General features: G+C 43.3%; 2 protein-coding genes across 3 annotated transcripts in view; both read right to left on the bottom strand.

Moving 5' to 3' along the window:
* LOC132761278 (zinc finger protein 318-like) overlaps positions 1 to 13,825 on the bottom strand; it is a 36,022-nt gene that overhangs the window by 18,496 nt on the left and 3,701 nt on the right. For both annotated transcript variants that reach the window (XM_060754014.2, XM_067464415.1), the window contains exon 2: positions 3,410 to 3,786. In XM_060754014.2, coding sequence (XP_060609997.2) covers positions 3,410 to 3,786 — 377 coding nt within the window. The remainder of the gene's footprint in view (positions 1 to 3,409; positions 3,787 to 13,825) is intronic.
* Positions 6,760 to 7,953, bottom strand: LOC137096127 (uncharacterized). Its single transcript, XM_067464384.1, has one exon. It carries the CDS (start codon positions 7,951 to 7,953, stop codon positions 6,934 to 6,936), a length of 1,020 nt encoding a protein of 339 aa, XP_067320485.1. The 3' UTR covers positions 6,760 to 6,933.

The raw sequence follows: 13,825 nt of genomic DNA, 5'->3' as shown, positions 1-13,825 counted from the left end.
ACTTCCTTTTTTCAAAACTTAATGAAACCCATTATATGAATCAGAATTTTTTATTTTTTTATATAATGTAGACGCATACCTAAAGTTTTGTTTTACGTAGTTTTGAAGATCAAATTAGGTAGGTGACGTCCCCCATTCACCATACACTGAGTAAACCGATTTCTGGTGTTTGTCATGACTATTGCCAGCATAGCAAGTGTTATGTTGGCAATTTCTTCCTGGATGTTGGTCTTCAAATCTTGTAGAGTCTTTGGATAATTCACATAAACACGGGATTTAAAAAAAAAAACCTATAGAAAAAAATCACAAGGAGCCAAATCTGGAGAGCGGGCCGGCCACTCCAAATCCGCTCAAAAAGTAGACCTCAACGGCAAAAGCACACTCCTCACAGTTCAGCCATGATGGTGGTTGAACTGTGTCAGGACAAAACTTTATACTCCCGCCTCTCGAACGAGACCACTAGCACTCTGCTATGTCTTCAACTAACTGAATGGCGCGCATTTTAAAAAAGGAAGTTATGTTGCCTCATCCTGTACAATACCATCTGAGCTCTGTGAGTGCAGCACTTTTTGAATGAAAAAGGGAGTGTTTGGGGATCAGGACATCCGTAGGGGTACCAAGATGCTTTTGGTGGTATCTTTTCAGACAGCTATTGTTCTCCCAACCTTGTTATATGCCTGTGAAACGTGAACCGTCTACAGACATCACACCCAACTTTTGGAACAATTCCATTAGCGTTGCCTCCAAAAATATCCTGCCCATCTCTTGGGAAGACAGGTAGACAAATGTCAGCATGCTGGAAGAAGCAAAGATCACCAGTATTGATACGATGATCCTCCACCATCAACTTTGATGGACTGGTCATGTTATCCAAATGTCCGATTACTGTCTCCCAAAGCAGTTACTATACTCCCAACTCAAGAAGAGAAAATGGAATGTAAGTGGACAGGAAAAGAGATTTAAAGATGGGCTTAAAGCTAACCTTAAAAACTGTGGCATAGACACTGAGAACAAGGAAACCCTAGCCTTTCAGCATTCTGATTAAAGGTCAGCTGTTACCAACAGTGATGTGAAATTCGAAGAGGCACAAGTGGATGGTGAAAGGGAGAAAAGTGTCAAGAGGAAGGAGCATCAAGAAAACCCTTGTCGTGAACAGCTAAATGTGCTCTAAATGTGATGAAAAGCATACCCATATTCATGTCAAGCCAATGTGATCTGTTGTATGCAAAGTTACAGACAGATTTTTCCCAGGACTTCATCACATACAAATATGCATAAATAAGCCACAGTTCACATACAGTGTTCTAAATATGAATGAATTGTTTTGAACCCAAGTCTCTCATGAAGTACACTGAGTAGGACAAAGGTGAAAAAGGAGAGCCAACAGTATATTCTGCTACTTGAGACTACAAATTAGCATTCTAGCATGGCACAAAAATACTTTATGTCCTGAAATATTCAGCCAAGACTTAATTCTTTATGTAAAAATAGACAAGCATATCCATATCATTACTATGAAATTTGCTTTCATCTGTAACTAAACTTATTTGTATACCAAAGGATTATTTTAAAATAAATTTATTTATGACTTTTCACTAAATGCTTAATTTGTATACTTATTTTATATACTCAGGGCCACATCAAATTTTCTCAAGTAAAAATAGAAAAAGTTTAAGAAGCCCTGCTCTAGTGTTGCAGAGGTACAAGTAATAGAATTATTTTTAATTAACTCTCATTGATGCAATGCCTGTTTATTCGGTAAACAAATACGACAAGAAGGAAAATACTAAGGATATAAAGAAATATATCTTCTTCTACTTATCTTAGGAAAGAAATATCAGAGAAACACTCTATGTTTCTGAACACATCTACAGGAGAAACTATCTTTGTTGGTATTTGAAGGATTGGAAACTTTGATTACCTCATGAATCAAATGACTGCCACTTAAATTCTGATCTTAAGCCTAGATTGTAGAATGTAATCTAACACTTCATTTTAATATTATAAAGTTTGAATGTGAATGTAATCATTTACACCAAGGATATGGGCATTATAAATATTTTGTACTCCATCGCTATCCACTCTGCCACCATAACTGATGATCTGGAATTATAGTATTTGTACCAAAAACATTTATACTACACTACCTACTTTTGCTATACACACTTACCTTGATTTACATCCCATTGAATTCCATAGCAGTTCCATCTGGCACAGAAGTTTTCTTTAAGTTTAGCTTGGACTACTGCAATTAATAGATGCAGATGGGATGCAAAGAATGCATACTAAGTGAAACAAGGTTAGCAACCATACCTAGGGGAATCCTTTTATTCTACAAATGTAGATTAAATTATGGTTAAATGTTCAATTGAGATCTGAGTTTTTGTGATTTAATTGTAAATGATAGTCCACTGTTAACAGAGCCTGAGATAATAAACACCTCATTGTCCGAATTTATCATCAGAAAAAGAATATTGCCTTAGGATTCTACCAATGAATGTAGTACAGTAATACTAGCCCCAGTGGTACAATGGGTTAAACCCTTGTGCCGGCAGGACTGCTGACCGAAAGGTTGGCGTTCGAATCTGGGAGAGCAGGGGAGCTCCCGTATGTCAGCTCTAGCTTCCCCTGCGAGGACATGAGAGAAGCCTCCCATAGGAAGGCAAAACATCTGGGCATCCCATGGGCAATGTCCTTGCAAACGGCCAATTCTCTCACAGCAGAAGCAACTTGCAGTTTCTCAAATCACTCCAGATATGAAACAAAACTACTGTCTTTAATATGTAATACATGTATGTGTTACTTATCTATCAGTATTATTATTATTATGCTTGCTTTCTTATCATGTTTCTCTCTGATGTCAGTTTAGGGATCTACATTTAAAAGCTATCTTTTTATTTTATACAGTAGAGTCTTGCTTATCCAAAAAAAAACAGGCTGGCAGAACGTTGGATAAGCAAAAATGTTGGATAATAAGAAGGGATTAAGGAAAAGCCTATTAAACATTAATTTACATTATCATTTTAGAAATTAAGCACCAAAACATCTTGTTTTACAACAAATCAGCAGAAAAAAGCAGTTCAATACATGGTAAGGTTATGTAGTAATTACTATATTTATGAATTTAGAACCAAAACATTCCAATGTACTAAAATAGCTATGGATCCGGGCAGGAGGCAGACTGCGTTGGATAATAGAGAACACTGGATGAGTGAAGGTTGGATAAGTGAGACTCTAGTGTAGTTATCTGGGAACTCCAATATGAATCAAATGGCAAATCTAAACATCTCTGATACGTATCTAGGATTCTTGATGTAAAATATGCAATGCCTTTTGCACACCATTTCCTTGTGTGTTTTATCAGCCAAATATTAATCAGGAAGTACATTTGATTAACAGAAGACCGTACCTGTCCACATCACTCAAACTATCAACTGGCGAGCCTAGTCTATCACATAGCCTCTTTCTTTCAGGTGTGTCAATGCCGTAACGGTCATTACCAACTGTGATTTGTAAGTTCTGTTCCACTGAAGATTCAGAGTGTCGACTTAGAGAGCGCTGTCCTGGAGAATGAGTACGCCGTCCTGGGGAACGGGAGCGGCGGCGTGGGGAGTGAGAGCGCCGTCTCGGGGAATGAGAGCACCGTCCCGGGGAACGGGAGCGCCGTCCAGGGGAGCGAGAGCGCCGTCCCGGGGAGCGAGAGCACCGTCCTGGGGAGCGAGAGCGTCGCCCCGGGGAGCGAGAACGTCGGCCTGGGGAGCGAGAGTGCCGTCCTGGGGAATATCTCTGTAATTGAAAAAAAATACAATGGCATCACACCAAGCACCCTTTGAATCTAGACCAGACAGCAAAATTCATTCATGATTATTGAATATCTGATTACTAGGTTATATGAATTGTTTATAAAATAATTTGTACATTTTGCAGTTCGGCACCATCAACATCTATGTATAATTGGTGACCTCATGGGAGTTGTTGTTTGATGAGGTACCAGCATTCTTTGGCAGGGAAGGCTAAAGACCTTGTAAAACTGTAGTTTCTCAGGATTCCATACCATGGCAATTAAAGTGGTATCAGACGGCATTAATTCTATAGTGTAGATGCAACCCTAGAGAATACTAGACAGAACTTTGTCTAGGAATCTCCATGTCCTCTAGTGCAATTCTATGGTCAACATCTGGAAATATGTGACAACAGAGTTGCTCTAGAGGTCCTAGAAATTTCTTGGTATTCTCTCAGATTAAAAAAAAAGTTTATTAAAAAATTGTGGCTTTCCAACTTTTACAAGGGTCCTGCACCCCTAACTCCAGTGAAACAGGACAGCTACTGAACTCCTATTTAGTTCAGAAACTATTTCTAGGAACTGCAAGCATCTCGCCTCCCATTCCCCTTCACTTTCTCCCACACTCTGGTTTGTAGGCTTACATACATTTTTGTGTGTTTTCATACACTACATATTTACTAAACACTTCATACAACAAAATCTTGAAGTACTGTTACAGGGAGCTCCAACATTTTGCCCATGAATAAAAGCCGAACAACATGGTACACGCATTATCTACAATAGCATGAGGTAAAGATCTGCTCACTCTATGCCCATGGAAATGACTGTCCCATAAAAAGACATGTAACTTTTTAGAATAGAGGTTGAAGTAGTTACCACTCCCTAAATTTCCCAGCCAAAGGAGGTCCTCGAAGATATAATCCAAATAAATAGCTTTTCCAAATTATCCTGCAGATAACTTTCATTGGCTTCAACTACATCAACTGCATGCCTGGTTATGTGCTGATTAAGAAAATCTAAATGACACAGGATGTTAATTCAGGTTACAAACACAGAGAGATTAAAAATACTTTAAATATTAATTTAGTTAGATTTTGCATTATGCACACTAGGCTTTAAGATCTAGATTGATGACTCTCCAGACAAACACATTACTGTTATTATATGTAACTGGGGGTGGAATTCAAAACAAACACATACATACATAAGCTGCCAAATATTCTATTTATTTTTAAATCTGTGCATGCACCTGCATTTTGCATGACTAAATTAAAGCCAAAGTACAAATATCATCCAAAGCAACCTCAGTCAAAAGCCATTTTGAACTGAGGAAAGGGTGGATTTTTATTTTGAGAAAGTGAAATTTGTTTATCTGGAAATTGAACCAAGAGAAGGTAAACATCTGAGAGTGTCATAGAAACAATGTGAGGGAAGTAGAGACAGTGAGTTGAAGAACTTAGTTAATTAAATGCAAGAAAATGCAACCTAGATTTTAAAAAAGCAATAATTTGTCTAGATTTGGGAAGACTTGAAATTGCTAAAAATGTATTTCAGGAAAATAGTTCAGCTTTTTCTTTGACAGATGACAACTGATTAAAAAAATTGAAACATGGTGAAAGTAGAGGAATTCACTAAATCTCAGAAGATGAAAACAAGAAAACCTGATTGAGAATGTGAGGACATAGCCCCAGGAAGTGTTTTGTTGAGGAAAAACAAGAAAATGGAGACTCAAAAGGGTTTTAGAGGGCAGATCCAGAAAGTGTTGGAATACTACTATAGTCACACGGAAGGCAAACCACACAACATTTTGAGGCAAAAGACATGAAAAAGTTTCTGAAAGAAAAAAATGGTTTAATGTGTGTTGGGTTTTTGGTAAGGGGGAGGCAGAAGAAAAGGTGGGGGGTTAAAACGGCTAAAATGGAGAGATATGATCTGTATGGAAAGATCTTTTCCTCTCCGTTTGGTGTGGACCCATGAAGGATTCTCAAGATGTGCAATTATGAGGCTTTGGAATATAATCAAGGGTAAGACTTAGAGAGGGGGCTAAGAAAGCAGGATTTGACTCTTCTGGTTTAAGATATCAACAGGGGATTCACTGACCTGATGATACCTCAAGATGCATCTACACTGCAGAATTCATACAGATTGACATCACTTTCACTATTGTGGCTCAATGCTATGAGATCATGAGAGTTAGTCTTCTCTGACAAAGAGTGTTGTCATCTTACCAAGTACAAATCAAAGGATTTCATAGCCTTAAGCCATGGTCAGAAAGGGCAAATAAAATAAAGTAAATAGATGCATGAAATTACTAAAAACATTAAAGAGATCTGTGCCTAATAGATTGAAAATTGTGACTTTTATATTAAGATGGGACATGGATATTAAGGTGGGGTGTGTAGACAGAAAAGAGAGACCTGATGTTATATTAGATGGCTATAAATTAGAAAATGAAAGAGGTACTGGGATTACTTTAATAAAGGCAGATATAGCTAAGATGCAAATAGATATACCTTTTGTTTAACTTAGACTAGGGGGATTAATAATAGTTGGACATTATTATTAAACTTATTAATAATTTTTTATGATTTATAGAAATGTTAGGTGGTGTCCCTGTATAATTATTTTATTTATTTATTTTATTTACTTTGTCTTTATCTCGCCATTCTTCAGATATAGGAACTTAAGGCAACCAACAATAAATAGGACATAATGCTAATCAAAGTAGTATGAACACATTAAAATATCTATACAAAAATGAAATTTAGGTTGCTTACCTGTAACCGTATTTCTTCGAGTGTCCATCTGCGAAATTCACACCTATGGGGTTTCCTCTCGCGCATGCGCAGAATCCGGAACATTCTAAGTTTAATGAAATAAAAAATGAATATTTGAGGCTCCGCCCACCCCCCCCAGCCCGCCCCCTCGGTATATATATCCCGCCGCGTGCGTGCGCACTCTAGTTCCCCAGCGCTAATCGCAGCTAGGTTCAGAGGCATGACAGCGGGGAGGACGGGCGGGTTGTGTGAATTTCGCAGATGGACACTCGAAGAAATACGGTTACAGGTAAGCAACCTAAATTTATTCTTCGTGTCCTCTGCGAAATCCACACCTATGGGTGAATAGCAAGCTACTGACCTGGAGGCGGGTCATGCCACACAGGAGAAGAGGACAGCTCTACCAAACGCAGCGTCCTTCTTAGCTTGTATGTCCAACTTGTAGTGAGAGGCAAACGTGGAGGGAGTAGACCACGTAGCTGCCCTGCAAATTTGGTCCAACGGGACTCCTCGAAGGAAGGCTTGGGACGTGGACACTGAGCGTGTCGAGTGCGCCACGATGTGAGAAGGAGGTTCTTTCTTTGCCAATTGGTAAGCTAATTGGATCGTTGAAACAATCCAGGAGGCCAATCCTTGTGAGGATATCGGGTGGCCCAGCATGTCTTTTCTGTATTTCAAAAACAACTTTGGGGACTTCCTATAGGCGGAGGTCCTATGGAGATAAAAGGAAAGTGCCCTCTTAACATCGAGGGAATGTAATGCTACCTCCAACGGGGAGGAAGGGTTGGGGAAAAAAGCTGGTAGGATAATATCTTGTGACATATGGAAATAAGAAACAACTTTGGGTAAAAACGTAACATCGGTCCTAAGGACCACCTTGTCATCATGGAACCTGATATATGGAGGGTCTGAGCGGAGAGCTGTTAACTCACTCGACCGTCTAGCAGATGTAATGGCTACTAAAAATGCCGTTTTCCAAGACAAGTGTGAAACATCGGCAGAGGCCATTGGTTCAAAGGGAGGTTTTGATAACTGGGATAACACTAGTTCTAGGCTCCACTGAGGCGAAGGGAGGGATGTAGGGGGGTGAACATTTTTGTAGCCTTTGAGGAACAGTTGAATAAAGTGGTCATGAAAAAGGGACGGCAAGCCGAACTTTCTGCGGCCCGAGGAGATAGCTGCTAAGTAGCATTTAACCGAAGAAAGGGAGAAATTTTTGTTGGAAAGGTGTACCAGGAAGTCTAGTACCACAGGGATAGGAGCTGAGAGGGGCGTATGGCCCACTGTTCGTGTAAATTTCTCAAAAGATGACCACTTATAATGGTATGACTTTTTAGTGGTTGGTTTATGGGCTGCCAGTATAATTCGTGAAGCTTCCTCAGACAGGTTCATTGTGGTCTGATTCTCCACGCTGTCAGAGAGAGGGAGTGGAGGTCTGGGTGAAGGACCAGGCCGTTCTCTACTGAGAGGAGGTCCGGGGTCGGAGTGAGTCGAAGGAACTCCTTGTTGGAGATTTGAAGAAGAGGAGCAAACCAGTGTTGTCGTGGCCACCAGGGGGTGATCAGGATGCAATCTGTGTTGTCCTGAATTATCTTGGCTATGACTGGGGATAGGAGAGGGAGGGGTGGGAAGAGGTAGAGGAGACCCGGAGACCATAGGAACAGGAAGGCGTCTCCTAGACAACCTGGGGATGCGTGAGGGCGGAGCCTTGCGCAGTAGAGAGGACAGTGTGTGTTTACAGGGGACGCAAACAGGTCTATCCTGGGGACGCCCCACTTGTGAGTGAGTGCCTTGAATTGTGTGGGATGTAATTGCCACTCGTGATTGTTTTTGGAGGACCTGCTCAAGGAATCCGCCAGTGTGTTGTTTTGGCCTGGTAGGTGGATGGCTGTGAGGAGGATGTTCCTCTGGATGCACCATTCCCAAATTCGTGTTGATATGGACAGTAGAGTTTGAGAGCGTGTTCCTCCTTGTTTGTTGAGATAATATTTGACTGCGGTATTGTCTGTCACAATCTGGACCTTGCGGTTCGAGACAATGCGGACAAAGGCTCTGAGGGCCTTTTCTACCGCCATCATCTCGAGTGCGTTGATGTGGAATTTGCGGTCCTGAGGGGACCAATGGCCGCTTACTTTGAACCCTTTGAGGTGCGCTCCCCAGCCCGAGTTGGAGGCGTCTGTCGTGAGGGACATGGATGGGTGAGGTTGGGTGAAAGGCATCCCTGATTGAACATTGCACTGCTTTGTCCACCATGAGAGGGAGTGGAGGACGGAGTGAGGTGGGTATAGGATGCGGGATTGAGGTTCCCGGAGGGGGTCGAATGATTTGAGAAACCATCTTTGTAGTGGCCGCATTTTTAGGCGGGCAAATGGGGTTACACTTGTGGTGGACGACATGTGTCCAAGGATAGACTGGATAGCCCAGGCCGAAGTTCTGTGGGAACGTTGGAGGCTTAGGATTGCTCGTCGAAGATTGATGAAGCGGTCGTCCGGGAGGAAGGCCTTCTGGAGAGAGGAGTCTATGACGGCTCCTATGAACTGGATTCGTTGAGTCGGAGTGAGATGGGATTTTTCCTGGTTTACTACCAGACCCAAGTCCTGTAAGAGAGACAAGGTGTAATGAATGTCGTTGCAAAGCTGCGTTTTTGAAGGAGAACAAAATAACCAGTCATCCAGGTATTGAAAAACCACGATGTTTTGCTGGCGGAGGTGTGCCGCTATAACTGACATACATTTTGTGAATACCCTGGGTGAGGTGGATAAACCAAAAGGGAGAGAAGTGAACGAGAAGTGGTTGTTGTGCACTGCAAAGGTTAGGAATCTGCGATGAGATTCTCTAATCGAGATGTGGAAGTAGGCGTCCCGGAGGTCCACCGTTGCTAGCCACGCTCCCGGTGGAATGAAGGGTAGGATGTTAGGAAGTGTAACCATGCGGAACTTGCGTGGTGTGATGAAGGTGTTAAGCCTGCGAAGGTCTAGGATGGGACGCAGCCCTCCATCTCTCTTGTCTACTAGGAAGTATCGAGAAAAGAAGCAGGTGTTAGCATTGTGTGTGGGGTTAGAAGAAATGGCGCCCTTTTGAAGGAGAGAATGTATTTCTTCCCAGATCTCTTGGGAGGGTTGTGTGAGGAGAATCCTCCCGACGGGCGGATAGGTGTCAAATTCTATTGCATAACCCCTTTCAATTATGTCAAGGACCCAGGCATCTGTAGTGATAGATTGCCAGGCCGGAAGGAAAGACTGTAGTCTGTTGAAGTATGTAAGTGGTAATGTATGTGTGGAAGGTTGGCTGACAGTGGTTAGTGATGTGCTAAAAACGACGTTTAGAGTTGTTGGAGGGCCTGGAGCCACGGTACTGACCTCTGAAGGGGAGTTGGGGACGTCTCGGGGTCGTAGATTGGGTGTAAGGTCTTTGGCGTCCTCTGTAGAAGGAGGTATTATAAGGCCTGTTGTAGTAGTGAGGGCGGTAGTAGTATGAGCCCCATCGTTGACGTTGATGAGAGTAAGGTTGTTGGTCATATTTGAAGACCGTCTGTTTCATTTTATGGGAGTGTTCAAGTTGTGAGTCAGTTTCAGGGTTGAACAGTCCTGCCTCGTCCATAGGAAGATTTTCAATGAGAGTGCGTTGTGATGGAGAAAGGATAGCAGCCCTCAGCCAGGCATGGCGTCGAAGGGCCACGGATCCTGCAATGAGTTTGCCAGAAGCATCGGCTGTGTTTCTTGCAAGGTCTTTCTGCAATGATGACAGAAGGAGGGCCTCTTGCTTAAAAGCCAGAGCCAGTGGCTGGTTGGCTGGAGGCAGTAATTCCAAATAGGAAGATATTTTGTTCCATAGAAGAGTTTGGTATACACTCATGTAAACCCCATAATGAGCCATGCGTGCAAACAGGCATGCTGAGGAGTAAAACTTTTTGGCCATAGAGTCAAGTTTCCTTCCCTCTTTGTCAGAGGGGGAAGTCTGGTTTGGTTGGACAGGTTTTGGTTGAGCATCAGTTACTATAGAATTTGCTTTAGGCATTTTGGATAGCCATGAAGCTGAAGATAGATCAATACGGTATAAATTTTCTGCCCTTTTGGGGGTTGCCGGGATCATAGCCGGGGCAACACCAGTGTTTTTTAAGATCTTTAGTAGAAACGGTAAGGTGGGCAACACAGTGGAAGCAGGTTGTTGTTGTTCAGTAGAAGTGAAGCATGGATCTATCACAGTATCTGTGGGTTCAGGTGTAGAGAGATTTAAGGATCTGGAGAGCCTTATGAGCAAAGCAGAGAACTTTTTAAATTCTTCCAGGTTTTTGGGGGAAGGGTCAGGGTCTGGAAGGGGTTCATGTATGACTGGGGTGTCATCAGCGGATTCTATGTCCACTGTCTCGGCTTCTTGAGGAGGCTGAGTAAGGGGGTCTTGAAAAGGTTGAGGAGGATCTGATTCAATGTGTTCTTCTGGAGGGTGAGAGAGTGTAGCTGTAGGAGGTGCATGTGGAGGTTGTGGGTATCCAAACTGGTGTGGATAATGGGTGCTGTAGTCCCTAGTGTGGGTAGGGGGGGGAGGATAGTAGTAAGGGTACATCGGGTAAGGAGGAGGGGGAGGGTACAAATGATAAGGATAGTCTTGTGGGGCATATGGGTGATGTTGTTCAGGGGGGTAAGTTCTAGTCCTCTTGGGGGGGGGGGTTAGGAGAGGGTTGAGGGGAAGGGGAGAGAGAGCGCTGGCGACGGCGCGGAGCCCGCGCCGTGGAAGTTTGTTGTTCTGAGGGAGGAGTCTCTCTCGGTACCGGCGAGTCTGGAGGGCTGGGGGAGGGGGGAGGCGAAGACTGGGAGGGTGGGAGGGGCGGAGGAGAGAGCTCCGCAGTTTGCTGAGCTTGCAGCGGATCCAGCAGCTCCAAAGGAGGAAGGGAAGAGGGGTCTTCCAAATGGAGCATGGAAGGGAGGGGATCTTGGAGCTGGAGGACGGAACCGGAGAGGTGAGGCACCGGTTCCAGCATAGGGGGACTCAAGGGCTGCTCGCCAGTGAGTTGCCGTCCCTTCTTTTGTTTTGAAGATTTTTCTTTTGTTTTTGTTGCCCTCGTGGATTGTTTTGAGGGCTTAGATTTTTTCTTAGGCGGCTCCGCTGAGGAAGCATTTGCCTGGCTCGATTCTCGCCTATCTCCAGCACGTGGAGAGGGAGGCAGAGTGAGCTCTTGGGTTGGGGAGGAATGGGAGGGAGGAGGGAGCGTCTGTGGAGCCAAGGCGCGCTCATAAAGCAGCGCTTTTAAACGAGCATCTCTGCCTTTTCGAGCTCTAGTAGTAAAGCTCAGGCAGATTTCACATGATTGAAGATTGTGAGCCTCTCCCAAACATAATAGGCATTTGGAGTGTTTATCAGCCTCGGGTAAGGTAGCCCCGCAGGCTGAGCAATTTTTAAAATACGGAGAAGACATGCTAGCCTGAGTTTAGAAGGGTAGTCAGCCGGTCCGAGTCGGGGGTGGAGAAGACGGAGTTAGCAAGAAGCAGTCCTAGTCAAAAGCCGGTAGAGTGGAAAGAGCAAGCGAATGTTCCAAGATGCTGCCGGATTAGCGCGGAAAAAGGAACTAGAGTGCGCACGCACGCGGCGGGATATATATACCGAGGGGGCGGGCTGGGGGGGGTGGGCGGAGCCTCAAATATTCATTTTTTATTTCATTAAACTTAGAATGTTCCGGATTCTGCGCATGCGCGAGAGGAAACCCCATAGGTGTGGATTTCGCAGAGGACACGAAGAATAAAAGCAATTACATTTTTCATGTCATTAAAACCATTACATATTCAAATATTTAAATGCATATAAACTCCACACCCATGTCAAAATTCCAATCATTCCTAGAAGCCCTATCCTCATCATCAACACCTGATGGCAGAGGTATGTTTTCACCTGTGAAATGCAAGCAGGGAGGGGGGCATTCTGGTTTCCTTGAGAAGGGAGTTCCAGAGGCAAGGGGCAGCCACCGAGAAGGCCACCGAGCTTGGCGACTGAGACAGGACCACAAGAAGGACTTCCCTGGAGGATCTCAGGACTTGGGGATGATTTATACCAAGAGATGCCTGGACCTGAGCATATAGGGCTTTACAGCTCATAACCAGCACTTTGAATTGTGCCCATAACAAACTGGCAGCCAGCACAATCACTGCAACAGGGTTGCCCGCTTCTTGTAACCAGCCAAAGTTAGCAATCTGGCTGCAGCTCTTTGGACCAGCTGAACTTTCTGAACACTCATCAAAGACAGCCTCAAGTAGAGCGTGTTACAGTAATTCAAACAGCTTCTCACTAAACAGGAACAGTTGGTGCATGAGTTTTAAGGCACTCCTGGCCAACACGAAAACCTGAGCCTCCAGGTTCAAAGCTGAATCCAGTACCGCCCCAAGCTAGAAACCTGCATTTGCAGGGATTTCACATCCCATGGCAAACTATCAAATCAAAATATTAAAAGAATCTTGCTAAAATGTTGGATCCAAAATTTTAGGAGTCATAAATGTTTGGGGTTTGGGATTTAACACCCCCTCCCCCAACATATATTCTAAGTGCATAATGGAGATAGGGCCCCAATCAAAAACCAACATTCATTTTGTTTTCCTACTCCTTATATAACTAGCCTGATATTTTAAATAAAGTTGCACATGAAACATAGCATATGTACACCGAACCATCAAAACCATTATCTCAGCATCTCATGCAGACTAGTCTGGAGTACAGGCAGTTCCTGAGTTACAAAAATCCGACTTACAAACACCTCAGAATTAAGAACTGGGGCGAGACAACAAGAAGCAATAGCAATCTACCCCTCAGAAGGGAAATTCACTCCTGAAAGAGTTATCATGGTGAAAAGATGTCTCCACCAAAACTTTCTCACTAATCTGTGTTTCCACAAGAAGCCAATTTCTTCACAATCCAGTTCTCACAGGAACAGAAAGTGAGGTTAAATGTTCTGAACAGGGGCGCAGACAATAAAACGAACATCACAAGGGTGTTAACCCTCCCCTATGATATCCACAGCTAATGTATATATTTAGCTGGAGTTATACTTTTAAAGTGTTCCTGTTCCAACTTACATTCAAATTCAATTTAAGAAACAACCCACAGTACCTATCTTGTTTGTCATTTGGGGACTGCCTCTTAAAATATAAAATGCCTCTAAAAAGAAAGAAGTGGCAACCTTGACTGGAGAGCCAGCATGGTGTAATGCAATGGTTTCCAACTTTTTTTTTTTTTTAACCAGGGATCATTTTGACCAGAGACCACTCTCCAACATTAGTAC

The sequence above is a fragment of the Anolis sagrei genome, chromosome 1 (assembly GCF_037176765.1).
Source record: "Anolis sagrei isolate rAnoSag1 chromosome 1, rAnoSag1.mat, whole genome shotgun sequence".
Taxonomy (NCBI): domain Eukaryota; kingdom Metazoa; phylum Chordata; class Lepidosauria; order Squamata; family Dactyloidae; genus Anolis; species Anolis sagrei.
This window is presented reverse-complemented; position numbering and strand designations above follow the sequence as displayed.